General features: G+C 36.1%; 3 protein-coding genes across 5 annotated transcripts in view; all 3 read right to left on the bottom strand.

Moving 5' to 3' along the window:
- LOC105038769 (uncharacterized) overlaps window positions 1-561 on the bottom strand; it is a 53,411-nt gene extending 52,850 nt beyond the window's left edge. The window contains exon 1 of one of the 3 annotated variants that reach the window (XM_073260921.1): window positions 319-561. The gene's annotated coding sequence lies outside the window, so the exon portion shown is untranslated. The remainder of the gene's footprint in view (window positions 1-318) is intronic. The other 2 variants (XM_073260916.1, XM_073260912.1) reach the window with 2 other exon arrangements.
- The window catches only part of LOC140856530 (chloroplast sensor kinase, chloroplastic-like), a 30,001-nt gene extending 27,705 nt beyond the window's left edge, over window positions 1-2,296 (bottom strand). The window contains 1 exon segment of the mRNA XM_073254087.1: window positions 2,225-2,296. Within this exon segment, the coding sequence (XP_073110188.1) occupies window positions 2,225-2,296 (72 nt within the window).
- A 6,075-nt stretch (window positions 2,297-8,371) lies between these two features.
- On the bottom strand, window positions 8,372-23,718 carry LOC105038768 (chloroplast sensor kinase, chloroplastic). The gene is given in 10 exon segments (XM_010914656.4): window positions 8,372-8,809; window positions 8,812-8,869; window positions 9,669-9,942; window positions 16,165-16,388; window positions 17,208-17,300; window positions 17,386-17,454; window positions 17,529-17,594; window positions 19,443-19,760; window positions 20,360-20,530; window positions 23,180-23,718. Coding segments are annotated over 10 exon segments (1,767 nt in total). The 5' UTR covers window positions 23,627-23,718; the 3' UTR covers window positions 8,372-8,762.
- Between the last annotated feature and the right edge of the window lie 1,383 nt (window positions 23,719-25,101).

Below are 25,101 nucleotides of genomic sequence, written 5' to 3'. Positions count from 1 at the left end.
AAGTCAACAAAAGCACAATCAACAGAAACCCACTCAAAAACACTCTTTTATCCTTAAAAACGCTATCTTCAAGAAAAAATTCCCGCGAGCAATTAACCAATATAATTCTAAAATTTCATATAAGAGAGAGAAATTTAAATAAGACATAAAGAAGTCGACTCGATGAATCAAATAACAAATAAGATCAACTCCGAAGAACATAGACAGAAATGCTCAATAATAAAAATAAAATCAATATAAAGATTTTTTTTTAACACGGAAATCTCACCTCATAATTCAGAACCACTCAAATCAAAAGGAGATACCGAGAAGACAAACCTGGATCGGATGAGAATGGAAGCTATAGACCCGATCAAGGACTCCAAACAAATATGAAGATCTGCAGCGTCCTGCAACTCGGACTCTCGGCCGCCGTTACGAATTCATGACCGAAATTTTTGAGAAAGAAAGGAAGAAAAGATGGTGGTGGAAATAAAGGAAGGCAAGCCCCCAGCCAAAAATTATATGTAAAAAAAACGGCGTATGTGAAGGAACAAAGTAAAAGATTCGGGGCCGACTATTTAAAAGCCTCGCCGTTGCCGATTCCGATTCCGGAGCAACTCGGTTCGCGTGGAATTGGCGACCGTCTCGCCCCCACGTTTCCTTGCCATTTCCACGCGAGGCCACATCAAAACGAAAAATGCTAGATATCACCTGCGACATTACCGCCACTTTCACCAGTTGTACGTGGAAGTCTCTGAATGGCTGCATTGGCCCCACGATTTAGCTATGTCAACATCGGATGGTTTCATGTGGTGAGGAGAGGGGATTCCTAGCTGTACCTTTCGAAAATAAAAGACGGGATATGTTGAACCAATATTCTGATACCACGTGGCATGAAAAATCTGCGTGTACGACGTACGTTTCCGTAGCGGGAGCGGTATCTTTTCAAAATTATATTTAGTAATGCTTTATCAAATACTTCAGAGCGAAGTATGAGTACCAACCAACGGTCACTGCCACGTGTCATGTCGCGAATGGTTTCACACACCATGGCACCGATATTTTGGCATGTGTCGGGAAGTTTTGGTGGTATAGTTGGGCTCCTTAGCATTAGTTGAAACAGAATTTGATATATTTTGGCTTCATTTTTAGATGGTTATTATTATTTTTTTTTTAGCATTAGGTGGTTATTGGTTGATGATTATTATTTAATAAATGCTTTATAAAGAGTGGGCTCAGAGTGGATCAAAAAAGATCTATTATTATTATTATTATTATTAGATAATTATTCAAGTTTTATTTTTTATGATTATTATTTAATAAATGCTTTATAAGTAGTGGGCCTGAGTGGGTCGAGGAAGTTTTATTATTATTATTTTAAAAAAATTATAGCTTCATATTTCTATTTTGGTTGATTTGCACTAATATCATCTAGGGTTTGAAAAATTTTAATTGAGTCTTTTAAGTTAAAATACTAATCTAATATGATCGTGTAGCCCATCCATCACCCGATACCATGGTTCATTATCCGAAATGATGAAATTACCCTCTATTGGTTAATTCTTTGAATCACATAAGTTTGTTTCCTTTTTTAAATTTTATTTTTTCAATTAGGGTTTATGATTGGACATTTTCTTCTCTTAACATAAGTAGAGTTGAATCGTAACCATCACCAAAAATTATTATTACTGAAGTCATTGTAGATTTTGTTGTATTAGGTCTGTGATGTTTGCTCCAATATTATCATTCACTTTAAATGTTATGTGCTTGATGGATTGATCATAAGATGAGAATTTAAATGTAATTTTCGAATATGAACCCTCTCTCTATAAAGCCAGATCATGTCTCCTTGCTCCGCAAAGCCTTCTCTAATGCTAGCAACTTCAACATTGGTTAGTCAATTTTAAGTATCTTTTTGATCATTTCAAACAAGCCATGAAGATCAATCACACTCAACCAATGTCCTACTAAAACCTAAATGCATTAATGATGCACCATCCCAAGATACTCGATCAATAGAATCAATAAATATTTTCTCTACTAATTACAATAAGATTCCAAGCAAATCCCATGATTGAGCACATTGTTTAATTTCTAATGTAAGCTTGCAAACATCAAAGAAAAGCTTTAACCATTATCATTCTCAAAGACATGTGGTTCTTTGAGTCTCTTTCCCAAGGGAACCAAGGGATTAGCTTGGCCAATTTGCAAGTGCATTGCCTCTACTATCATCAAAGCCTACCATTCCTTCCATTGCAATAAGCAGTGCACGTGATAAGTCCTTGGGATTATAGACACCACCATCTAACACCATTGCTTTGATGCTCTCTGCCTTCTCTGTGATTGATGGAGTCAACCAAATGCACGACTTCTGAGAGAATGTCTGGCATTGCTAGCTTCACCCTTAACTTCGATGGCAAGCCAACGAGGGATGAGTAGGAGTTGAAGCTGCATAATGAGGATAATAGCTTAAGTACTTGGCCTAAGAGGCTATACGGTAAAGAGGTGCACATGTTACTAGAGGGGGAGTCTTGGAGCTCCATCTTAACAATAGGAGAGAAATCAAAGGCAGTGTCGAAGCCAAAGAAGTAGTTTGGGTTGTAGGAGATAGAGCAGATAGAGTTGGTGGTGGGGGCATGTTTGGGACGAATGAATCAAGTAGGGGTGGTCTAAATCTTTGAGGGAGCCAGGCTTGAAGAATTATCATCATAGGTGGGGCCCATAGGGGCTACTAGCCGATGATGGATCTTGTTGAATGTTAGGCTCCATGATGTGGTAGTTGGCAAGGAGGCTTTAGTTGATTTATGTGGAGGGGTTGGAGGAGAAAGGGGGTACAAATAATGGAGGGACCAAAGAAAAAGAAGTGGTGCTCTTTGAAGGTGGTAGTGGAGACAATGTTGGTGCTAATGGATAATCGAGGTCAGATAGAGTAGCGAAGAGATAATTGGCAATGTTGGTGTCAATAGAGGCACCAAAGATGATCTAGAAAGTGGTGGTTTTCTTGATGTGGTGGATATTGGTGGAGCCGATGGTGCCAATAGGTGCATCGGGTGAATGTAGTAGGAGTGGTCGAAACCTTTGATGTAGGATTCTGACATGATGATGACATCGCCTTTCATGTCAAACTACTCAAAGATTCACCGAAGGCTTCTCAATTTTTCCTTCTAAGGCTTCCACCCCTAAAAATTGATGCTTGAGGTATTTCAGTCCTAAAATAATCAAATTGTTATATGATGAGCATATGATACTATTCAATTAATGGAGATAAATGATAGGATCATAGTGGGTGAATATGCTAATTTAAAAGATCCAACTAAAAGTTTTCAAACTCGAAGAGGTGTCAATACAAATTAGTCAAAGGGGTGAAACTATAATTTTCTCTATTAAATGTGTAAGTCAGGGCCGTAGATGAAAAAAATTAAACACACGGTGGGGATCATGTTAGCTGGAGGTTATTTCTTTTCTTTGATTTAGAGCCATGCCCTAATTCAACATGTTGCTAAGGTTAATCTCTATGAGAAAGGCATCTCTGGTCACATTAAGCTACACATTAAGGAAGATTAAAAGATATATTCTCATAGTTTACTTGATGGTAACAAATCTTATCATTAATTACGTGAAATAAAATATATTTTAGCTTATGAAATATATCTTTTGGGGCATGAGATTTAAAACTGGTCACTGTTAAACTTTTTGGTCCACTTTATTCTAGCTAGGATCATGGTGAACTAATAGTTAGGTAACAAATAGTATGCCTTTCTTCTAAATTCCTTCTCCCTCTATTAACGAATGTGCGTCAATATTTGATTACAAATGGAATTATACCAAACATATTATAATCCTGATCTCTCCGTAGGATAGTATAACTCATGGGAAAGAAGAGAAATGCAAAAGTTAACATGAAAATATTAAACAAAGGAGTCACACAATGCCACTAGTTGAGACAATATAATATATTATTGAATATAGCCACATTTTCCTACCCTATTCCTTCTGATGTGATATCTAGTGAATGACTAAACTATCATACGATACTCACCTGCATCCCACTCATTGCACCAATCGCCAACTGCCACGACGATGGAAGAATCAAGCAGGGAATATATATTTTAATTCCTTAGGAAAAGAAACATGTGCGTTAAATACTTTTCTAATCACAACAAGAATAAAAGATAAGCACGCATCTTGAGAAAAAAACAAAGTATACTTGTTTTTTATTGAGAAGGTCCACAAGCTTACATTCTGGAGTTGGAAAATTTGGAAGTAATGCCAAGGCCGGGACATGCGGACAGAAAGCAATCTCGGTCGAGCAGCAGATCAAATGTAATGCTTTGGTCAGCAAACATTGGCGGAGGGCAGACAAGTGGACTAAAGTTGCATGGACCCTGCTGGTAAAACATGTAAATAGTTGGCCTTTCGACAACCCCTAATTCAAATAAAGTTACAATTATAATTTGGATCAAATCATGTCAAATTAGAGTCCAGAAACAATTTTAGTTTTTTGGGAGAAAGAGAAGCTTGTAGCTGGTAAGACAGAGTCAGAGGATCTCATGGTGCATAAGTAATAAAACAACGCATCAAACTAAACATCAAGTAACCACAACGAAAATAGGCCAACACACCGTATTAAACATCAAGGACCAGAAAACTTAAATCAGCTTCGCAGTGATATTAGAAATAAGACCGGCCATAGGTGGAAAAATAACGTTCAAAGATAATAGTGGACTGTAACCAAGCTTTTAGTCCAGTGGCCAACAGCAACACTACAATGTTCACTGGTTCACGGGTCTGGAAAAACTAGAACATCGTATGATCTTAGGCAGAAGATATAGAACTGATAAACAAGACTTTAAATCATATGGGACTGGATTATCTCAATCTTTTTGTAGAATGAGATGTACCATCATCCCACCCTATTCCAATACTTGATGCAGGAGATGTTATAATAAGGATATTAGGATGATGATGGGATGGTCCTATCCTCACAAATGGGATAGTATCCCATCTTGATATCTCATGGGACGTTCCGTTGGAATCTAAATCTTTATTGATAAATAACAGAGTATAAATATTATAGATATTAGTAACCATCATCAATTTTAAGTATGGCCAATAACTCGTCCATCAGATTGGATTATGGCTGTGTGTCCAACAAGTTATAAGTCATCGGTCTGAAAATTTATATCATCTGCCAAAGTTAAATTCACCATAAAATCAGCATCTCAATATATAATAATAATAATTATCTTCTAATTAATTTTGTTATGTTTTATTCAATGATATATAATAATTATTATAGTAGTTACTATTTTGGTTCCTATTATCCATAGACAGTCCTAATGGTTATTAAATTATTATCTGTATTTTAACCGTAAACAATGAAACCAATGAAGGCCTATTAGTTGGGGATATCAGCATCTATTGAAACCATGGTTCCTTTGGGAATGGTGGATCCATCAGCTCTTATTACATAAGAGTATTATATTTATAGAACTCCTCCAAAGAGATCGAAACTAATTGAGTATGAATCGGATCGACGAATATTAGTATCCATTCTGTAATTATAAATTTCATATCCATAACCGTCCCATATCCACTTTGGATCAAGTCAAATACAAGTGCTGATCGGATCATATTAGATAAATAAGGGAGATCAGATTGGATTGGATAAGAAACTCAAAATATAAATATTATAAAATAATTATAATTTTAAAATAAAAATTAAATTAAGATTATATCGGATCGAATTTGGGATAGAAAATATCTTTATCCATATCCAATCCAAATTTATTTTGGATATATTTTTTTTAAAATATATATCCACTCAAAATTTTAATCAGATATCGAGTGAGTTAGCTAAAATTGCATCCCAAAAACAATCCTAAGGATGTGCTTGAGCCTATCTTCCCTCCTACCATTGCACTATGTTTTACTTTTTCTTTCAATTGCTCAACGTGGGGACGAGTTGACGGAATTCCTCCCCTTTGGCAAGGCATTGGATTGGCTTGGACGGGACGGTAGGGAAGGAAACGAACGGCTGGTGGAATTGTGAAGAATTAGGTGGGAATTTGGTCCGTTTGACTTCAAACAACCGCTTTTCACACGTAGTTTGGATAGATTCAAGAGGTAGGCATTAGATATCATCTGACGTGTTGAAGGAGAATCCATGTTATTGTACCAAAAAAGGGGAATAAAAATAGAATCCGTGTTAAGAGGGTTGAATGCAAGTTGGTCAAGTGACCTTGGTCTGACCCGAATCCAGAATCGATCCATTGGTCAAGCAGTGGTGAAACCCTCATTAGACCAAAAATGATCTTATACATGGGCTTAGATCATACAATTTTAGTAGTCTAATGTGTCAATCTCTAAGTCATTGCAGCATTTGTAGGCCATGTCAGATTAGATTGCAATCTGGATGGGTGAGGTTGAGTTGAGGACTGGGCCTTAGGGTTTGAGTTGTATCTTTCGTACGAAAAAATAATTTTTTTTTTTATAATATTTTCATAAGAATATCTAAATAGATTTTAAGTGAAAAAAAGGTTTGAGATCAATTTGACTTTTTCACCAAATAGGACCAATTTCATGTCCGAATCCAACATCAAGTTCGGGGAAAAAAAAATTGCCACATCACAATAATTCCACTAGTTGTGCAGAACTTCACTGAAATAGATACCAAAGGCAACAATTTCCATATTTTCAAAGTGTGAGCATAGCATTGAAACATTATGCAAAATAAGTGACAGAATATTTTATAACCTCGGCATTACCTTGCCTGTCGATAACCTCTGGTCATGATGGCCCATAGATTGGTATTCACCTTTGGCGCTACCTGGCCTTGATGTGCAGACTTGTGGTTCAGGTGTAGGTTTTTTCATTTTTTTTGTCGTTAGGTTCAGAAATAGGTTTAAGAGTAATAGTTCTCTGTACATTGCACTTAATATAGAAAAAATATATCATAGACCACGTAGCTATTATTTTTTAATATATATTTAATACATGTAGTTCCATATTTTCATTTGAAATTTTGAACAATAAAAATATCTCTCACTTTCTAAAAAAATTATGGCATCATGTGGCCATATTATAACATTCTACTGTCAAATTATGACTTCATGCTCATAATTTGGCCATAGAATGTCATAAGAAATGGAAAGATATTTTCATCATTTAAAAATTTCATAAATTTTTAATGATGAAAATGTCTTCTTTTTTTTTTTTTTGATTTCTGAAAGAAAAGTTACGACATCTTATGTACAAGAAGTCATAATTTGACCGTAAGATATCATAATATGGCCACACGATGTCATAATCTTTTCAGAATTTGAGAGATATTTTTGTCATTCAAAATTTTAAATGAAAAAATAGAATGCATTAAATACGTGTTGAAAAATAATGACTACATACTCCAATATGATTGGATGGTGCACTTCACATCAATTTTATTGCACCGCATGCGATATACAAAAACTTTCTCATAGGTTTAAACATAGACCAATGTAACTTTTGGCTCAAAGTTTGGGCCCACTAAACATTTATCTTGCTTGGTCGTTTATCATGTTAGGATATGGATTTAATTTTTACAAACCCAATCCATCTCGAACCCAAACCTGACATTTTGCCCAAAATATATAACATACAATTCTATTATTAGATTTCTCACAATTTTTTATATAGTTCATTGATTATACTTGGAAACTATATCATTGAGCTTTTCCATGCAGTGATGCCTGCTTCAGACCCACTCTTGAATTGTCCCAGTCTTGCATCAAATTGAAGGCCCTTTCAACTGCATTTTACCCGAATGAATAGCTATTCCACATCCCCTCTTCTCCACGTCCGGGACTAAAACATAGAATAGGATATTAGCATGTCTATGTCCGTATCTATGCCCCCATTTCATTTGATGAATATGGATGACATCAATGGGTGCAAAATTCATATCCATTAGATATAGATACAAAATGGATATTGAAAATATCGATATAAATACATATACAAGTTGCATATGTTAGACTTTATGGTCACCAATCAAAAATATGAACTAGTGGAAGGTAAATAAAGTCGAACCTAATATAAATATTTATTTGCCTAAAAAGTTTGTAAGTGCTATATAAGATTAAATAGTATTACAACAATAATTGGATATTTCGATATAGATTGGACTTATGTCTATCTATATCTGTATCTTTTTTTCTTAATGAATATAAATACAAATACAGATTTTAGTCAGATATTAAAATGTATTAAAATGTATCCTTATCCAGATAGATTAAGATATATGAATGGATCAGAACATATATTTTCCGATCTACTTTCACCTATATAATGTCCCCATATCCATGATGAGATTAGACTAAGTGATGCATGGAACTTTATTTTGTGAAAAGAAAATTGAAGGTCTTTGTTACATTATCAGAATTTTGAATTGGATTTTGGCACCAGCGTGCTTTACTTTGCGCTCATCAACTCTACTCACATAATTTCATGAAGATGAACCAGAAATAATGTGTAAAAACCTATACAAAGGTTACTAAGATTGCCAAAAACCTAATTACTCTCCACCAAAGCATGCTGGAGGGAGGTCCAACAACCATGCTTTCCAAAAATCAGATGCCACAAAGGATGGTTCTCACACCAATTATCCTTCTTGAGCTGACTCCATTGAATCAGACTGCAGTGCAGGCAACCACAGTTCAATACGAGTCCCACCACTCCCAAGGGCAGTATCAGGTGTCAGAGGTGAAATGACACGTACAACACAACCATAACTCTCTAGGATCTCACGAGCAACGGTCAGTCCTGCAACGAAGTTCCATGTCATATTGTCCTCAACCATACCATCTGAAAAGAGACCAGTACCAAATGGTGCGAGAGAACGCAGCTGGGTCTGTAAGCAACATCAAAGTGGAAGATGGCAGGAAATATATTAATTTGCTGGTATTGTATTGAGATCACTATAAAACTGACATAAGCAATCATGGCAACTTAAGAAGTATACCTCATATAAATTCAATTGTAACTCGATGCCCCTGGCATAATTTGCTCATATATATTACTCTTTCTTTTAATATTAACAGCATAAAGGAAATAACGAAATTTTTGATATCTGCTTCACTTAATGCCTGAATTTACACTACAATGTTCATTGTTTTAGGAAGGACAAGAAAAACTTTCACTTGTAACCAGATAAATATAAGCAAACAGATCATAGCAATGGTCAGAATATCTCTATTATAATAATGAAATAGCTTTGGAGTGTGATGATATCTGAGCATGGATGTTGTCTAATCACATGTATGGCACATGCTTAGAGATCCAAATAGAAGACTCCCCCGCATTCCCATCTTTAAGAGAATAGACCCCTTTTGTTTTACTTTGACATCACCTTGGGTTGTAGATATAAAGTTGTTCTGGGCAAAAGCATGGGCAAGTGATGTAGGTAATGATGCAATTCTCTAATTACTCAGGAGATCACAGCCATCCATTCTTTCTTTCTCACATGCATCCATTTGCCCCAGAAGCAGTATTTATAATCTCAAGTGCAGAAAGGTTTTAGCATGATAATGATTAAAAAGCAGAAAGACCATGTTTAAAATGCTCCATAAGAATTTCTGGAAGAAATGAATACTGATGACATCTGACAATGCAATAAACAAAGAAAGCAGAATGAAATGTTCTCTCAGTACCATGTAATGCATGTCAGGTCCATCATCATCGATTACAATTAGGGCACCACCAGCAGGCGCTTTGGCTGCATATACTTTAACTTTACCACCAATATGTGTACGCAATAGAGCCCCTTCTATAAGATTACTAAGTGCCCGTCTCAGAGCAGATTCCTCGACAGCGACTTGCAATGGATGAGACAGTTCACTGAACTCTAGCAAACGCTGCTGCTTATTAGCAAGAGGTACTGCAGCACCAACCAAATCTGTCAAGACATCAGAGATAGTGCATGATCTGCCTGACATAAACAATGAACACAACCAAATGTTATTGCACACCTGAGAGAACTTCAGAAGATATATTTATGGTAATCTAGTAAATGATAGATGCCAAAAACTAGCACGACTAATTTAGAACCAATAAACTCCTTTTGGAATCAAAACCACGAAAAAATGGAACAGCAGAAAAATTCTAATGCTTGTAGAGCAAAAAAATGTATTCGTACACACAAATGGAATCTGAATAAATGTAGGAGACACACAGAAGCATCTGTGAAGCTTATTGTATTAATCTTTCATCAACTAGGTCTATTAAGATTTCTTTCTTTCATTCTATCTTCTTTTTTTCTTTTTTTTTTAAAGAAAGTACATTCACAGTCATACAGTTCTAGAACATACCATCTAATTTTCCATCTTCAGATTGCAGCAGTCTTGAGAATATTACCTTGATAATAGCGAGCTAAGGATGTTCACCAGTTACAAGAGCTAGAGAATTATAACCAGTAATTCTGGTTTTTCTAACCTGCCATTTGTTGTCTAGCATGAAAGTTCTCTTAGGCTAGAGTTGCCTTGGTCAGAAACTCAGCTTCAACTTATAGATGGTTGATTTAGTCAAGAGCTTGTGACAACCTATCATATACCTAAACAAGAGTCTATCTATGAGGAGGAAAACGAACCCTTTGTTAAATGTGCTAAGTATGTTTTAGCATTATTTTTGTGACATGCTTTGAAGAGTAATCTATAAGAAATTTGTAACTGGACTTTCAGGTTTTAACAATATATGATATAACAAAATTTATAAGCTTTTAATATTTAATAAATAAACTAGCATTATAAAATTGATATTTTAATCTGACATCAAAAAACTGTAATTTGTACTGAAGTTGGAAATTCAACTTCTTGTTCTAAAGGAATTTAAATAGTATTTTCCTTGAGTTAAATTTTTTTTGGGTGCCGGGGAGGGGGGTGGAGGGGCTGTTGGGGTGTGGGGAGGTACTGCCTTATTTACGTGCAGTGTCTTAAGTAAGGGCAAATAAAAATGAAAATAAAATGAAGAAGCGGACAGTTCGACTTGCTAAGTCACCAGCTTGGTTGACCAGCTAATCCAATTAACTCACATATGTGACCTAAAGGAACCAAACAACTTAAGCAACCAACTTAAGAAAGCGAAGTGACTTATTGGTCCCCACTTGCGAAACTGACCTACGTTGCATATAAATAGATGCAAGGAGGATCAGCCAAGGAAGAGAAAGGATAGAAAGTGGGGCTGGTCTAGGAAGAGAAGGAAGAAGAAGGAGAAGAGGCACAGGCTATGGATTTTAAGGGTTCTATTGCCAAAGTATTACAATTTCCATTCTTTTGAAAAAGAAACTACCTTTTGTTTCTGACTTTTGTATAAATTTGAAAACTATGGCTTGAATTTCAGTTAACTTGGGATTTCTACAAAATTTCTAGTCAAGCTTATGTCTTCTTTTGGACCCCAAAGTTTAGCTACTTTTGAAAATCTTGGAGTTTAAATGATCCTTGAATCTGAATTTTGAGATATCTTTAATAGTTGAATTTTTCCCAACTAGGTTTTGTTTTGAAACTTCAAAATATCAGTTAGCTTTTCATACTTCCATTTCTTTGGATTTCTTGGACTCCACAAACAACTTCCATATTAGTTTAAGATCTATACTTAGTTATAATTTATAATAGATCCTAATGCATTTCTTTTGGGAGGTTAATGCTCTATGCTAGTTAAAGTGATATCTTTAATCTTTAATTGAAAAATGGGAAAATTGATGAGTTTTGTCTTGATATTTTGAACTTGTGTTTATGAGTTCCAGCTTGAAAATTTGCATATCAAAAAGATTTATATTAGCATTCATTCTCATTGTAGCTTTTTCTAGTGGACTATTTGAGATCTTATTAACCTAAAAAGACCCTATTAAAAGTGAATCTTGAGCCAGGTGGTATATGAGTGCCTTACTTGAATTATTGAGGAGCAACCTCTGCCTAGGGGGTCTCATCTAAATTATAGGTAAGGATATGTCTAATGTTGGCAAAGTATAATGAATGGACCCTGAGGTTTATGAGTGGCCTTATTTGCATCAGCAACCAGGATGATGAGTGGCCTCATCTAAATACTGGGGAGGATATATGCGGCTTGGGTTGCATTAGCAATGAGGATGATATGGACAAAAGGTCATAAATGAACCTTTGTAACAAATTTTATATTACATGCAACACTTGCACTAATTTCTAAAATTGCATTTACGTCAACCATTAGACTAGTTATTGGAATGACAAGTTGATGTATTTGTGATATTTTTAAAAGTCATTTGTTTCCAATGAAAGATTTACATTCATTTAACCATAGTAAGTTACGAATTAAGCTGTGTCGCTCACTTCTATTATATCAAACATTTTCATAGTAATTAGGTTAAGTCAAAGTAAATGTTGAGGATAGAAGGAATTGGCTTTTGAAGCGAATGTTGGGACCAAGTGATATATGAGGCAACACCATAGTGTTGTCTTATTATTATAATAGGCTATGTTCAAGATGCAATTGGATTGTAATTAGAGGCTGGCTGTGGTTTTTCATAGACTTTTTGCTAAGCACTGCTTCATCATTTGGTTTTCTTAAGAATGTCTTAGATTTCAATGTCACTCTTGCATCTACATTAAGGGGGTGTTTGGTTGGGGTAATTAAGGCCTGGAATGGGAATCAAAATGGATGGCTCCTATTCCAACTGTTTGATTGGGGGGAGTCCCATTCCAATTTCCATTCCAGAGAGAAATGAGAATGATCCATTCCTTTCATAATCCAATCTGGACTCATCCCAACAAAGTCAAAATCTCATTCCAGGAGAATGTGATTAAAAAAAAAAATCATTTTCCTCGTCTGCTCCCCTTCCTCCTTGGAGGCCCTCGCCCTCAAAAGGTATTGTGGGGCGGCGACCTCCCCATCATAGATGCCCATGCCGAGGTAGAGGAGGCCACGGGCGGTGGCGTCGCGGAGGCGGCGCTCGATGTTCTCATACCACTCATTGCCGCTGTTGATGATGGAGTCACCGGATTCCATGAACTAGGAGAGGGTGGCAATGGTCTGGTCGACGGGGGCACCGGCCTTGACAAGGATGATGATGGAGTGAGGGCGAGTGATGGAGAGAACCAAATCACGAAGGGAGTGGTGGCCAGGGAGGGGGAGCCGCCCTCCGCCGTCGCACGACCGACGATCTCGTCGACCTTGGAGGTGGTGTGGTTGTAGACAGAGATCGGGAAGCCCTTTTGGGCGACGTTGAGGGCTAGGTTTGGGCCCATCACCACCAGTTCGATGAGCCCAATGCACGACAGTGCCGCCGCCTCTATCGATCGATAGATCGAGCGAGGTTTTCGACAATCGGAGGAGGAGGAGGAGGAGAGGAAGGAGACGTCGGAGAAAAGAAGAGTGGAAGGGTGGCAGATGCGGTGCTGGGGAAGGGGAGGGACCATGGGGTGCGAGCGGCAAGGCCAGGGCCGGGGGAGGGGGTGGGGGTTTTGTGTGGGGTGTTGGTTCAGGGCTGGTTTTTTTTTTATAAATTAATATTTTCATGATGAAATAATATTTGCTATCTATATTTTTTTTAATGATAATTTTTTTAAAAAAATTTAAAGATATTATAATTATGTTTAAATTTTATTTAATATTAAATTTTAAAATAATTAATTTTTAAAAATTTTAGTTAAGAATAAAAATAAAAATTTGAGTTGACTTTGATTCCTATCTTTGCATGAACCAAACAACAACAATGGGAATCATCCATTTCAATTCCGATTCTGATCACAAACCAAACACCTCGGATGATTTGGCCATTCCAATTCCGATTCCAATCCATTCCCATTTCGATTCTGATTTCGATTCCAATTGCGAACAAAACACCCCCTAAGTAACTATGACAATCATGAACTCAGGATTCAAACAACTTATGAGTCTTAGGACATGTCAGAATTGGTTATGCAAAGATCTCTAATTTTGATGGCCCATAACATGGTCCAAAAAACCTACCCGTATAGATGGAATAATGCTAGCAAGTTAAGGAAAATGATAATTGAACTTGAGAAAGAAGAATTGGTTCAGAATCAAGATAAAGAAGGGCCTAATTATCTAAGGATGACCATTTTAGTTGCTTAGGCAGGTGCACTTAGCCTCCAAATATAACCAATTTTATAATTAAGAAAACTTCTGCTAGTTTATCAATGTTCTAAGCATATTGCATGTTGATGTTATCATATAGAGTTAGAAGGTGCAAAAAGAGTTGAACTAATTTGAATTTTGATCAAAATATTTCTTTGGCACCTTATATATGTGCAAAATGAGTTCTATTTCTGTAGACCAAACTTTGTTGAACCACCTTTAGTTGGGTGCCTTTGTTATTGTAACCATCAATATTGTGTTCTCTCTATCACTCTCCAAGTGGACATGAAAATGAATTCCTAAATGGATATATGAAGAAACCATAAGGCTTTGAAGAAGAAGTTCCCTTGATACACAAGTATGTTTAAGCAGCCAATCTGTGGACTAAAGCAAGTTTCCTGAAGTTGATTTTATGATTTCCATAATGTTTTAACAACTCGGATTTTGCTGGCTGAATTTGATCACTTTTTATTGTATGGAACAATATCATCAGAGAGTTTGGATCATTTGCTTACCATTAACCAGTGTATAATTATTTCCACGATGAGTTTGGATCTTTGAATCTTTGATTACTTTTTGTTGCTTAACCTAGTTATTTTCATGCCATAAATAGAATTTCTACAACTGCTTGAAAACCTCGTAGAACTATAAATTACATTCTGGAGTTTCTTTGGTTTATTGATAGAGTTTATATAAACTTAGACTACTTTGACTTGCCAAACATGCTTTCCTTGCATGGAATTTAGCTTATCTTTGACTATAATCTCCAGTTCTTGCAGAATGGATGATTGGAGACCTCTAGCTAACCCAAAAAGGGCCTACCTCACTGGCAACTTAAGTTGCAATAAAAGAAAAATGTCTATATTATCATTTCTTGCATAGCATCAATGGGTATTGGGATTTGGGTGGACTGGTCCCAAACCATCCCAAACTGATGAGTATTGTCTGATACAATCAGAAAGCTTTCTGAACCTCCTTTTTTTCCCCCCCACATTTTCCACCATTTGAGAGTGCGAATAATCAAGGAGGAGGTAGGCTACTGATGGATAAACAGACTGCTGAAAACAAATTTATTTATATGAATACCTGTTAAGTAGATGTATGCGGATAAAGAACAATCCCCTATTTGATTTCAATAAAAATATTCAAAAATTCAAATTTCTTAACATAAAATGTTGATTTTATAGCTTTATTTCAAATTCCAAAACTTTAACGTCAATTCATTTTAAATGTTGAGGTATTTTGCAAATCCTAAAAGCTCATAAAATTTATTTTATCCAAATACTGTAAAGCCCAAAAGTTTGATTAAAAAAAAAAATGCATCTTAGTTCCAAAGTATTGAGGTGAGGGGCTACATTTTATCAAAAACATGGTCATGGTTGTTTAATAATATGCCAATTTTTTCTTCTTCATTTACAAGTTAATGCCAGTAGTAGATATGTTATCTTGAATGCATCATAATCTTTAGCATCAATTATCAAGCCATTGAATTCCAGTAACTTGACTACATTTCAATTGTTAATGTAAACACATAGTTTTTCAATTATCTTTTATTGCAAGTTATGTGAAGAGCAAATGAAAAAAATTCAGCGCATATCAAATAGGATGATTACCGCATTTAAATCAACAGGCTAGCATATTTATGCAACAACACAGCAAACAAATTTGGAGACTAAATAGGCCATATCAAGGGAATACATCAGCCATTCCAGAGTATGAATTAGTACCATTTATTGATACAGCAAGCAGTATGTCACATACATTATCATTCAGCAATTGATACACTCTCATATCTTGATATGTCTCTACAGGGTAATAGCTGAATTGCTTGTGATATAAAATGTAGGCATAAGCTATCATTCACAAGATAAGGTTATGTGATAGATCTACACAATTTTACTTATCCATATTTACTTTTTTATTAGAAAAACCTAAACCCCATCAAAAAAGTGGTAGCCTAACTAAGGAATTTAGATGCTATTTTAATGCACCTAAACCATAAAGTAGAGTGAATGCAGCCAAATTTTGGAAGGTTTACATGTAAAGGGTATCAAAGTATCAATTAATATACAACATTACCTAATATTGTGTTGTTGTAGGGGTGCAAGCCAAAGAGGTGGCATGGGCATCTCAATGTCCTTTTCAGAGCCTGGTGGCAGCAATGAATCCACATTTTGCGTACTACAGTTTCCACTTTCTCGTGAATCATAATTGGATAACAGAGACCTAGATGATTCTGGATGGCTGGACGGTGAGTCATGCATTTTCTTCAATGTTTTTTCATTGTACTGCACTATATTGGCCTGCACAACATGCACTGAAAAGCGATGAAACAAGTATTTACTATGGGACAGAAAGTGACAATTTTCAACACCACTAATATCAGGAGATTTGAATGAATATGGATTAACTAAAGATTTTTGTGTGCATTTCAATAAACCAGAATGTTTTAACCAAACAATGTTGACAAGAGTAAACACAATGATAGGAAGAAACAAGCTTCTAGTGAAATTACATATAAACATGCAACCATTTTCTGATGAACCCTAATAAAATTTATGGAAGTACATATAGAAAGATACTGATAAATTTTCCAAATGTCAAGGTTGGTATTCCTCAATACAATTAAATTGTCTCTTACAAGGATTAAGAAAACACCATTTTTTAGGAAAAGGTAATTGTTTTAACTATGCTAGGTGTGGGAATAAACTCTCTAAGTGCTGATCAAGGGATCTATCCAGCCAAACATCAAAAACATATTTCTCCCTTAATCAACATAAATTCTCATTTGGTATAAAAGGATTTCAAATTTTACCACAACAATTGGAACCAATATCATAGGATGAGTCTTGGCGCAATGGTAAGGTTGCTCCATGGTGACCTTTGTGGCAAAGTTTTGAAACATGGAAATAGCCTCTCGGCATGCAAGGATAAGGCTGGATATATATAATCCTCCCTAGATCTAGTAGCGGTGGGAGACTCGTGCGCTAGGCTGCCCTTCTGATTTACACCAATATCAAAATTTTTATATAGTTTCATACAGTGGCATGGACCGTATTTCTGGGAAACAATGCCATCAAAAATCAGAAAATAAATAATTTGGTACATGGCTGGGAAGTTACCTTGGTAAGGTAAACAGCATCTTGGAGTTGTTGTAAGGCGTCTTTCATATGATCACCTTGAATGAGTATGTCATCAATGATATCACAAGAGATCTGTCAGAAACATGGATATTAACCTCCTGCTAGATAAAAGATCCCAGAAATGAATGTTTTTTTTTGTGATTTTAATTTTTCAAACCTCACTTCTTTTTGTATGAACAGATAACATTTTGCTCAGAGCTCTGATGCTAGAAAGAGGTCCACGGATCTGTTAGAACTATTAAATTAGAAGAGCCACATTGTGAGTATTATAACTTAAACTCTGTGTGCAGTGAGACTGACTTGCTCAACCAGATGACTCATTCTGGCATTATTTTGCCAAGATGCTTGTTGGAGAAGCATCGTTTTCTGGAAAGAATGAAAAATAGAGCAGGTCATAAAATTTAAACACCAGTGTAAACACAATTGTTAACCAAAAACAGAAAATGAAATTAATATTTTAAGGACCAAGCATCAATAGACAATCAAGCCAAATAAAGCAAAAATGAATACATTCAAGGATAAATCGCATGCTAACAAATCATGTTTGTATTTCGGTCCTAACCAAAGGCCATATTATGGTCAATATTAATGCTGCCAAATTCTCTCTCTCAAACTCCTTTTGGACGGAATGATTGGAGGACTTGGGAAGGTATTTCTTCAGTGAATCTATCTTCACTACATTCTTGTAGTCCAATCATCAAAGAAACAGAAGAAAGAATAATAAGAGATGGTTAATAACAAACATGTCCAATTGTCACCACTATTAACCACCCCTTGCAGTTTTATTTTTATAAATATTAATTCCTCTTCCATTATCTCATCACTGAAATTCTGAATCAATCAAACACTTATGCCAATTTTCAGGTGGAGGCCTATATCAGTCACTTATTTGTAAGTAGAACTAAAATAGGTCTAACAACCATACACATCAAACATCAAAACCAACCGCTAACTTGATATGAAAACAACACCAAATTATATAATCCTTGACATAGATGAAATCATGACAAGAGTTTTCTTGAAATATTTGATGATGATTGAACTGAATGAGATAGTAAAGATGGATAAGCCACGCTAGGGAAATCAAAGAGTTCTTAGGCTAGGGAATCAAAGAGTTCTCAACTCCAACCACCATGACATGCTATAGTATATTTCATTGACAATGATAAAACATTTCAAAACTGTATCTCCCCTCAAGGTTCAATTGTACAACTGGCTTGAGCAGCTAGAGAAAGCTCCTTTCACCAGAAAATTTCAAGAAAGCAAATGATCAATTGTAATGAGGCTTCAAAATGAAAGATGAAATTACCTTATCTTTTTCATCTCAACAAAATATTTGGGCTTCTTCTATGTAATTGACTCTTCTTAAACCTTTGGGGCCAAATTTATTTCTTCCCCATAGAACAGAAACGTGGTTGTGCTATTTAAATGTCAAGCAGGCTTCACACTTAAACATGAGCTACCATTTGAAGGTTATGGCCTAAACTGAAAAAACAAATGCTCGAGGATGAACAGAAATGCTCCTGAAGAGTCAAGAAGATGCATTGATATGCTTCTCAACAAACTCAAGATCATCAAAGAGTTTAAGAAACAATCCTTTGAATATGAGACTCTCCTTTCCCCTTGTTCATTTTTGGATGTTTTGCTGTTTATTGTTTGTTTTCCCAATCATCTTGTGACAACTGGTTTTATAACTTGATTTAGCAAAATTTTATTTGTTTCTTTACATTCCATAGTTATAATGCCATTGTGGATCCTGAGGCTTGATGGAGAAAAAGAAGGCTCTGTCTCAGGTTGACAGCTAACCATTTGAAAAAGGGTTCAAACTGCAAAGTATGTCATTGCATCATGGTTTTAACTTTCAAGTGCCCGCCCATGCCAAGCTAGTATCAGCATCCAGTATTGGCTCGGTATTGAGTACCAGGTAAGCCACTCACTACATCTTGATATGTAAGTCCTTCCTTTCTTTTTAGCTGTCAAGTTAGCATATTTTTACAGCTAAGCACTAGATTATAATGCAGATTTACAATGGATAAGCGGACTGTAGTTTGGTTTGCAATGCCTCCTAGTGGGCTTCAACAGAAATGGAAAATAAAGATAGGCTCAGTAAAATAACCTATTAGGAATGAAAGGCCATTCTGGTTCAGTTAGTGGTTATGATTTGCAAATGTTGTTGTGAATGTGACAAATAACAAACCTATGCTTAGAAGTTACCTGATCCATGACATATGCCATAGCCAAAGATCGAGAAATCATAATAGCTCTGGATCTGTTTTTGCTAGTAAACTGAGGATGAGCTTTCATCAAATCTTCTTTGAAAACCTGAATTTCCCAGGTTTTCTTATCAGAAGATGGTGGTAACCCATATGAACCATCTTTAGATGAGCTGAACTGTAATTGTTGTTCATCAGTGATCATGTTTGCAAACATTCCCATATCAACTTTTGGAAGCTCTGCAACTAGAAATCCCACAACAAATGGATGTTTCACCATTGGCAGAACCACAGCACCAAAGTCAGGTATAACCTCCACCTAGAACTCACAAGGACAAAGAAATCATCAGCAAATACAAGATTAACAACTAATGTCTTTGATTAAAGGATTCAAACCAGGCTGATCTCTGCTGTACTGGATCAGACCAATGAGAGGCCAGGTCCTGGGACTGCTATGAGATCTGTGGTCCTATAAACTGGAATCCCAGTCTATGCCAGTGGGTCCTGGCCGGGTTGGTAATGGGATCAGCGAGTACCAACTGGTACCAACTAAAGAAAAGCCTAAGGATTTTGTGTCCTTTTTGCCTGGTTTCACACATGGAGGAGAGATGAAAATAGAAGAGAAAGCAAAAGAAGTGGAAAGGAAAAACTGATACCAATAATAGTACCACAAGCGTAACCTACCCTAATCCTAAATTTTGATGAACAAAACCTAAAAACCCTCTAGACAATCATTCAAATAACGAAAAATGGAAAAAACAATCAAAACAAAGAAAAAAAGGCAACCAGGTGAATCACCTGGATGCCAATTTGTTCCAAGTGTCAGGATGGTACCATTCGACCTAGTATAAGGTCTGGAACTAGGATACAAAACTTTGCTGAAATGTTTATTGAAAATGGCAAACAAGATCAATATACCTGCTGTCTTGAAAGAACAGCTTCAGCTGCATGCAAGCCTGCTGGTATTGCAAATTTACTAACTAATACCACACAATCTGCACTTTCTGAGACACCAATTCCTGGACAAAATGCAACTCGACGTAGTTCTAACTGGTCCATAACATAACTGCCAGCTGGTCTGACATACACCTGCAAGATAGACATTGAAATATTGTTTCTCAAGATGAAAGGAAACAACTATTAGATTGCATAAATTATAAAGTAGTTGTTCATAGAAAAACTGGTCTACAAATTGGCATTTGATTTTAATTTATAATCAGAATTTTGTATGGCAGTTCATTGCAATGCAAGACAAATGATATGAAAATACAAAATTCCAATGCCATGATCAACACCCAGCCTGTATATTGAATTTAGGTTCAATTTCTCACCAATTTGACACTATTTTTAAAGGAGAATTTAGAGTTAAGAGATTGCCAAATGATCAGATAAGAAGTATTCTGATACCAATCTATAAAAATAAAGATCATAAAGAAAGATTTATTGGATAATGAGCGGTGGAATTGTGGGAATGATGATAAAACAAAATAATTAAGAAAAAAGGTTATGAGAATCTTAGACAACCAACTCAGTCGCAGGCCCAAGAAGATCAACCATAGAAGCTAACTCATGCTCAGGAAACTGATGCAAGATTTTGATAAAAGAAAAGAAACAACAAATGGTCTTTGTCAACTTGGAGAAAGCATACATTAGGGTGCCAAAAGTAGTCGTTTGGGGGCAATTTAGGATAATTTCAGGATAAAAGTGCATATAAATTATTTAAAACAAGCATGGAGCAGTGACAAATGTTAGTAGTAGTTATGGCAATACATATAGACAACCTCATAATGCCATAAACTACAGGTCGACATAAGCCTAAAACTGTCAGTGTTGGTATATATAAACCGATCTCATCGTCAAGCCACGTGGTAGCATCAAAGTCATTTGAGAATTATATTAATCATAATACATTTGTAGGTCAAGTTGGCTATTACCTATCTGCATTAACCTTCAACTCAACTCTATAACAATTTGAACAGACCGGAGTTAGTTCCTGATGAAACATGATCAGATCGGTTGTTTACTGATCTACCATATGGGACATTGTACCAAGACCGATGTGACCGATATGATTCTAAAACACACAGATGGTTGCCTTACAGCTATCAGCTAACTCAATAGCAGTTGTCTTCCAGCCATACTATAGTTAATCTCCACGAAGATAAATAACCCACGATCTCCATACAGCTGGCCATTCTGTTACAACTAACGGTCTAACAAACTCTCTTAACGGCTTATGGAAGCTCTCTCTATATAAAAAAGAGTATGGTAGCCTCCATAAAGTAAGTCAGAACTCATGGAGGCAAGACTCTGCTAAATTCTTTTCAGCTCTCCCACTGAAGGGAACAAAAGTCTCCACTTGGCTCATCCAAAATCCCTTTTCTTGCCTTCTAGTTTTTCCATTTTCACTATTAGTTCTCAAGTCTCTGATTGACTTAAGTATTGGTGGGTTCTAAATCGGAGGGTACCCCACCGGTCATAAGACTTTTTTTGTAGGTTCACTTGTGGCTCACACCAATTTGATCATTAGCAGTGCTCCAGCTCGGTCCAGCACCGATCTCACCTTCCTTTCGGAGCCTTACGACGACAGTCTATATTAATTGTTGTTAAACTTGCTGTCACTATCAAAGAAGATATATGATGTGATATGTTGAATGCAGATGATGAAATGTTAATTGATAAGTAAAGAACATTAAAAGCTAACCACAAATTACAAAGATCCACAGCAGATCACGTCCAAAATTAATGGAAAATAAAGCATATTGAATATAATTTCAACAGGAATAAAAATGAACTTGTCCCAAGTCAAAGTTGATGTATAAGAAATATGTTAATGTGATCGGCTTCATTCTCTAGAATATATTATGCAAAAAGACAGGGAGATAGATGAAGTGTAGATTAAAAGAAGAGATCCCCCAGCGTCTTATGTGGCCAATGCACTCTCTTAGACTTGGGCCAAAGTTCTACATAAAGACAGGCAATATGGCCTCCATGATGTGAGTTTGAGAATACTGGGCTATAAAGAGGGTTGAAGCAAAAAAGAATGTAGCAGAGCGAAACGTCAAGATGGATGTGATGCAAAAGCTTATATAACATCAAACGTGTTAAAATCATGTGCCAAATAAAGATGCACGAAGCTTGCTCCAGCAAAATGGTTTTATTTTGTTATTTTTTCAATGGGATTTGATCATCTGTAACTACTTTGGCATTTCACCAAAATTCTTTAAATGTCTGATACCTTAACTACATGTCTATACGAATGCATCATAAAGTATTATACATACATAAATACTTGTCTATGCACAGTTGTACACATCCACATAGTTGGAAAACACACTAAAACATCAAACATCAAATACACTAGTCAACTGAAAAACTTGGTAGCAGATTTATGTCACATGTAATTGTAAACTTCTGTAATATTTGAAGGTTCAACAGGTGAATAATGGTGTTGATCACTAATTCTTTGGGAAGGGAGAAAAGGACAAGACTGCTGCAGTGGTAACCCATTGTCAGAGTTCATCACACATAATCATAATATGAGGAAAATCTTAGCATATGCATATGGAATACACTACAAAATTATACAGGACATGCTAAATTGTTGCCCTCCGCAGCCAAATAAATGTTGCAGATTTAGAAGATATCCCATCGATATGGTAGCTATAATTCTCATGCCCTTCAGATGTATGTGAGGGTAAGCATGATACATCCAGGAAAGTGCGAGGATGAACTAACCGACAAGATGGCGTCATGCTCGACAACCATTCGAAACAAATCCAGCTGCTCGACACAGAGCTGCAGGAAGTCGGGGCTCGGCAGGACCAGCCCGCTCTCACCGCGCTTCTCCACGCGCTGCGTGAACTCCACCGGCGAGGCGGGAGAGGCCCGGCGGATTGCCGCGGCCACCGCGGCGGCCGAAGGGGCTATTTCCTCCGCACTGGGATCCGGGAGGGCGACGGGGTGGAGCCGAGGTTGGCTCCGGAGAACTGGTGATGGGTGGTGATTCTGGATCGGATTGGGTCGGGAGGGGAAGGGGATACGGGCGCCCACGGAGGGCTTGCGGTCGGGGGGCTGGAGATGGGATACGGTGATGGAGTTGGGGCAGTAAAAGAGAGGTATATGGACGGCGCCGCAAACACCGGCGGCGGCGGCGGTGGAGGTGGCGGTGGCGGAGAGCAGCATCAACACGGGTGATTTGGTGCTTGCCAAGAGAGAGAGGTGGGGAGCGGAGCCAACGGTCGCTTGGCGATTATCCCGAGTTTGTCGTTATTCGGGGGCGGCTGCGGTGCAACCACATTTCTTTTGGGCGCGAGTGGTGGTGGAGGTTTTTTTTTTTTTTTTTTTTTTCTTTTGATATGAAAATTACTTATTATTATTATTATTATTATTATTATTATTATTATTATTATTATTATTATTATTATTATTATTATTAGCTACAAAAATATCATGCAATTTTTAGGATAGTGATGCCACGTAGCATTGACTCCATCTAATCAGCCACAAAGAACACCATCCAATCAGATGCACTATTGTTCTTTTCATAAATATATCGATTCATACATGAGATGCAGCTCGTGATTTGTCACATATCTCTTATGGTTTGTCACTCTCTTCATAAATATCTTCTTCATTTTTTTTATCTATTTATACAAAAATAAAAGATTTAGATAGATCCTCATCATATCGTAATATGAATCACAGGTCATGATTTTAAATAATGGCATTATAACCATTTTAATATTTTTTATAATGATTCAGCCATTTATATCAAGGTTGATGTAGAAAAAAATGATGGCTATTGTATTTTATCATTATCCATTGCAATAGATACTTGTAACATGAATAATGACACTACATTTATTTATATTTTTTTCATAAAAATAATATTTTTAAATTTCAAATTTTTCCTTAAAATTCTCTTCAAAAACAATTATATTGCCCAAAAATAGGTAATTTTATCTAATAAAAATAATAGAAAAGATAGTCTAGTTTTTTTTCATTATTTTTCATCATGGCACTGTTATAAGGGTCAATTGAAAAGTTGCTTTTCGATACATGCTTGTTAAAATTTTTATTACCGTAAATAATGATTTCTTCAAGGAGTTATTATAATGAGATAATAAATTTTATGAAACCCCATCATAGGTGGTAGTCATAACCGGTGGATAGTTACAATCCTATCAAGTAATGAAATTCTTGAAATTAGATTTTATATATTTGTATTTGAGTTGATAACTAAACTCTCAATTTTAGTTCACATACTTTTCTTGTTTAAATCTTATGGCATTGCATGCTATACAATCTTTAACTTCTATCCATGAGTTGTCTCATTTTACCCCATCCAATAAATCATTTCAAACTCTGCTTTGGATCTAAAGGATATACTATCACTAACTAAAATATTTACTTATAATAATATTTTGTAATTTTAGTAGAAGACATGGCTTATTTAGAGTGGCAGTATGCGATATCAAGGACAACACAATTCAATTTGAAGGGAGAAAAGAGAGAAAAGTAGGTGCTATCACACATCTCTTTTTTTTTATCTCTCACCTTTTGTACTTGCTTCTCCTAGCTACATTAAGGATGGCAACAAATCGAGTATGAGTCGGATCAATCAATACCTGCACCCACTCTCCCATGAAAAAATTCAT

This window comes from Elaeis guineensis, chromosome 1 (genome assembly GCF_000442705.2).
Source record: "Elaeis guineensis isolate ETL-2024a chromosome 1, EG11, whole genome shotgun sequence".
NCBI lineage: Eukaryota > Viridiplantae > Streptophyta > Magnoliopsida > Arecales > Arecaceae > Elaeis > Elaeis guineensis.
The sequence above is the reverse complement of the archived record's forward strand: the minus strand, read 5'-3'. Positions and strand labels throughout refer to the sequence as shown.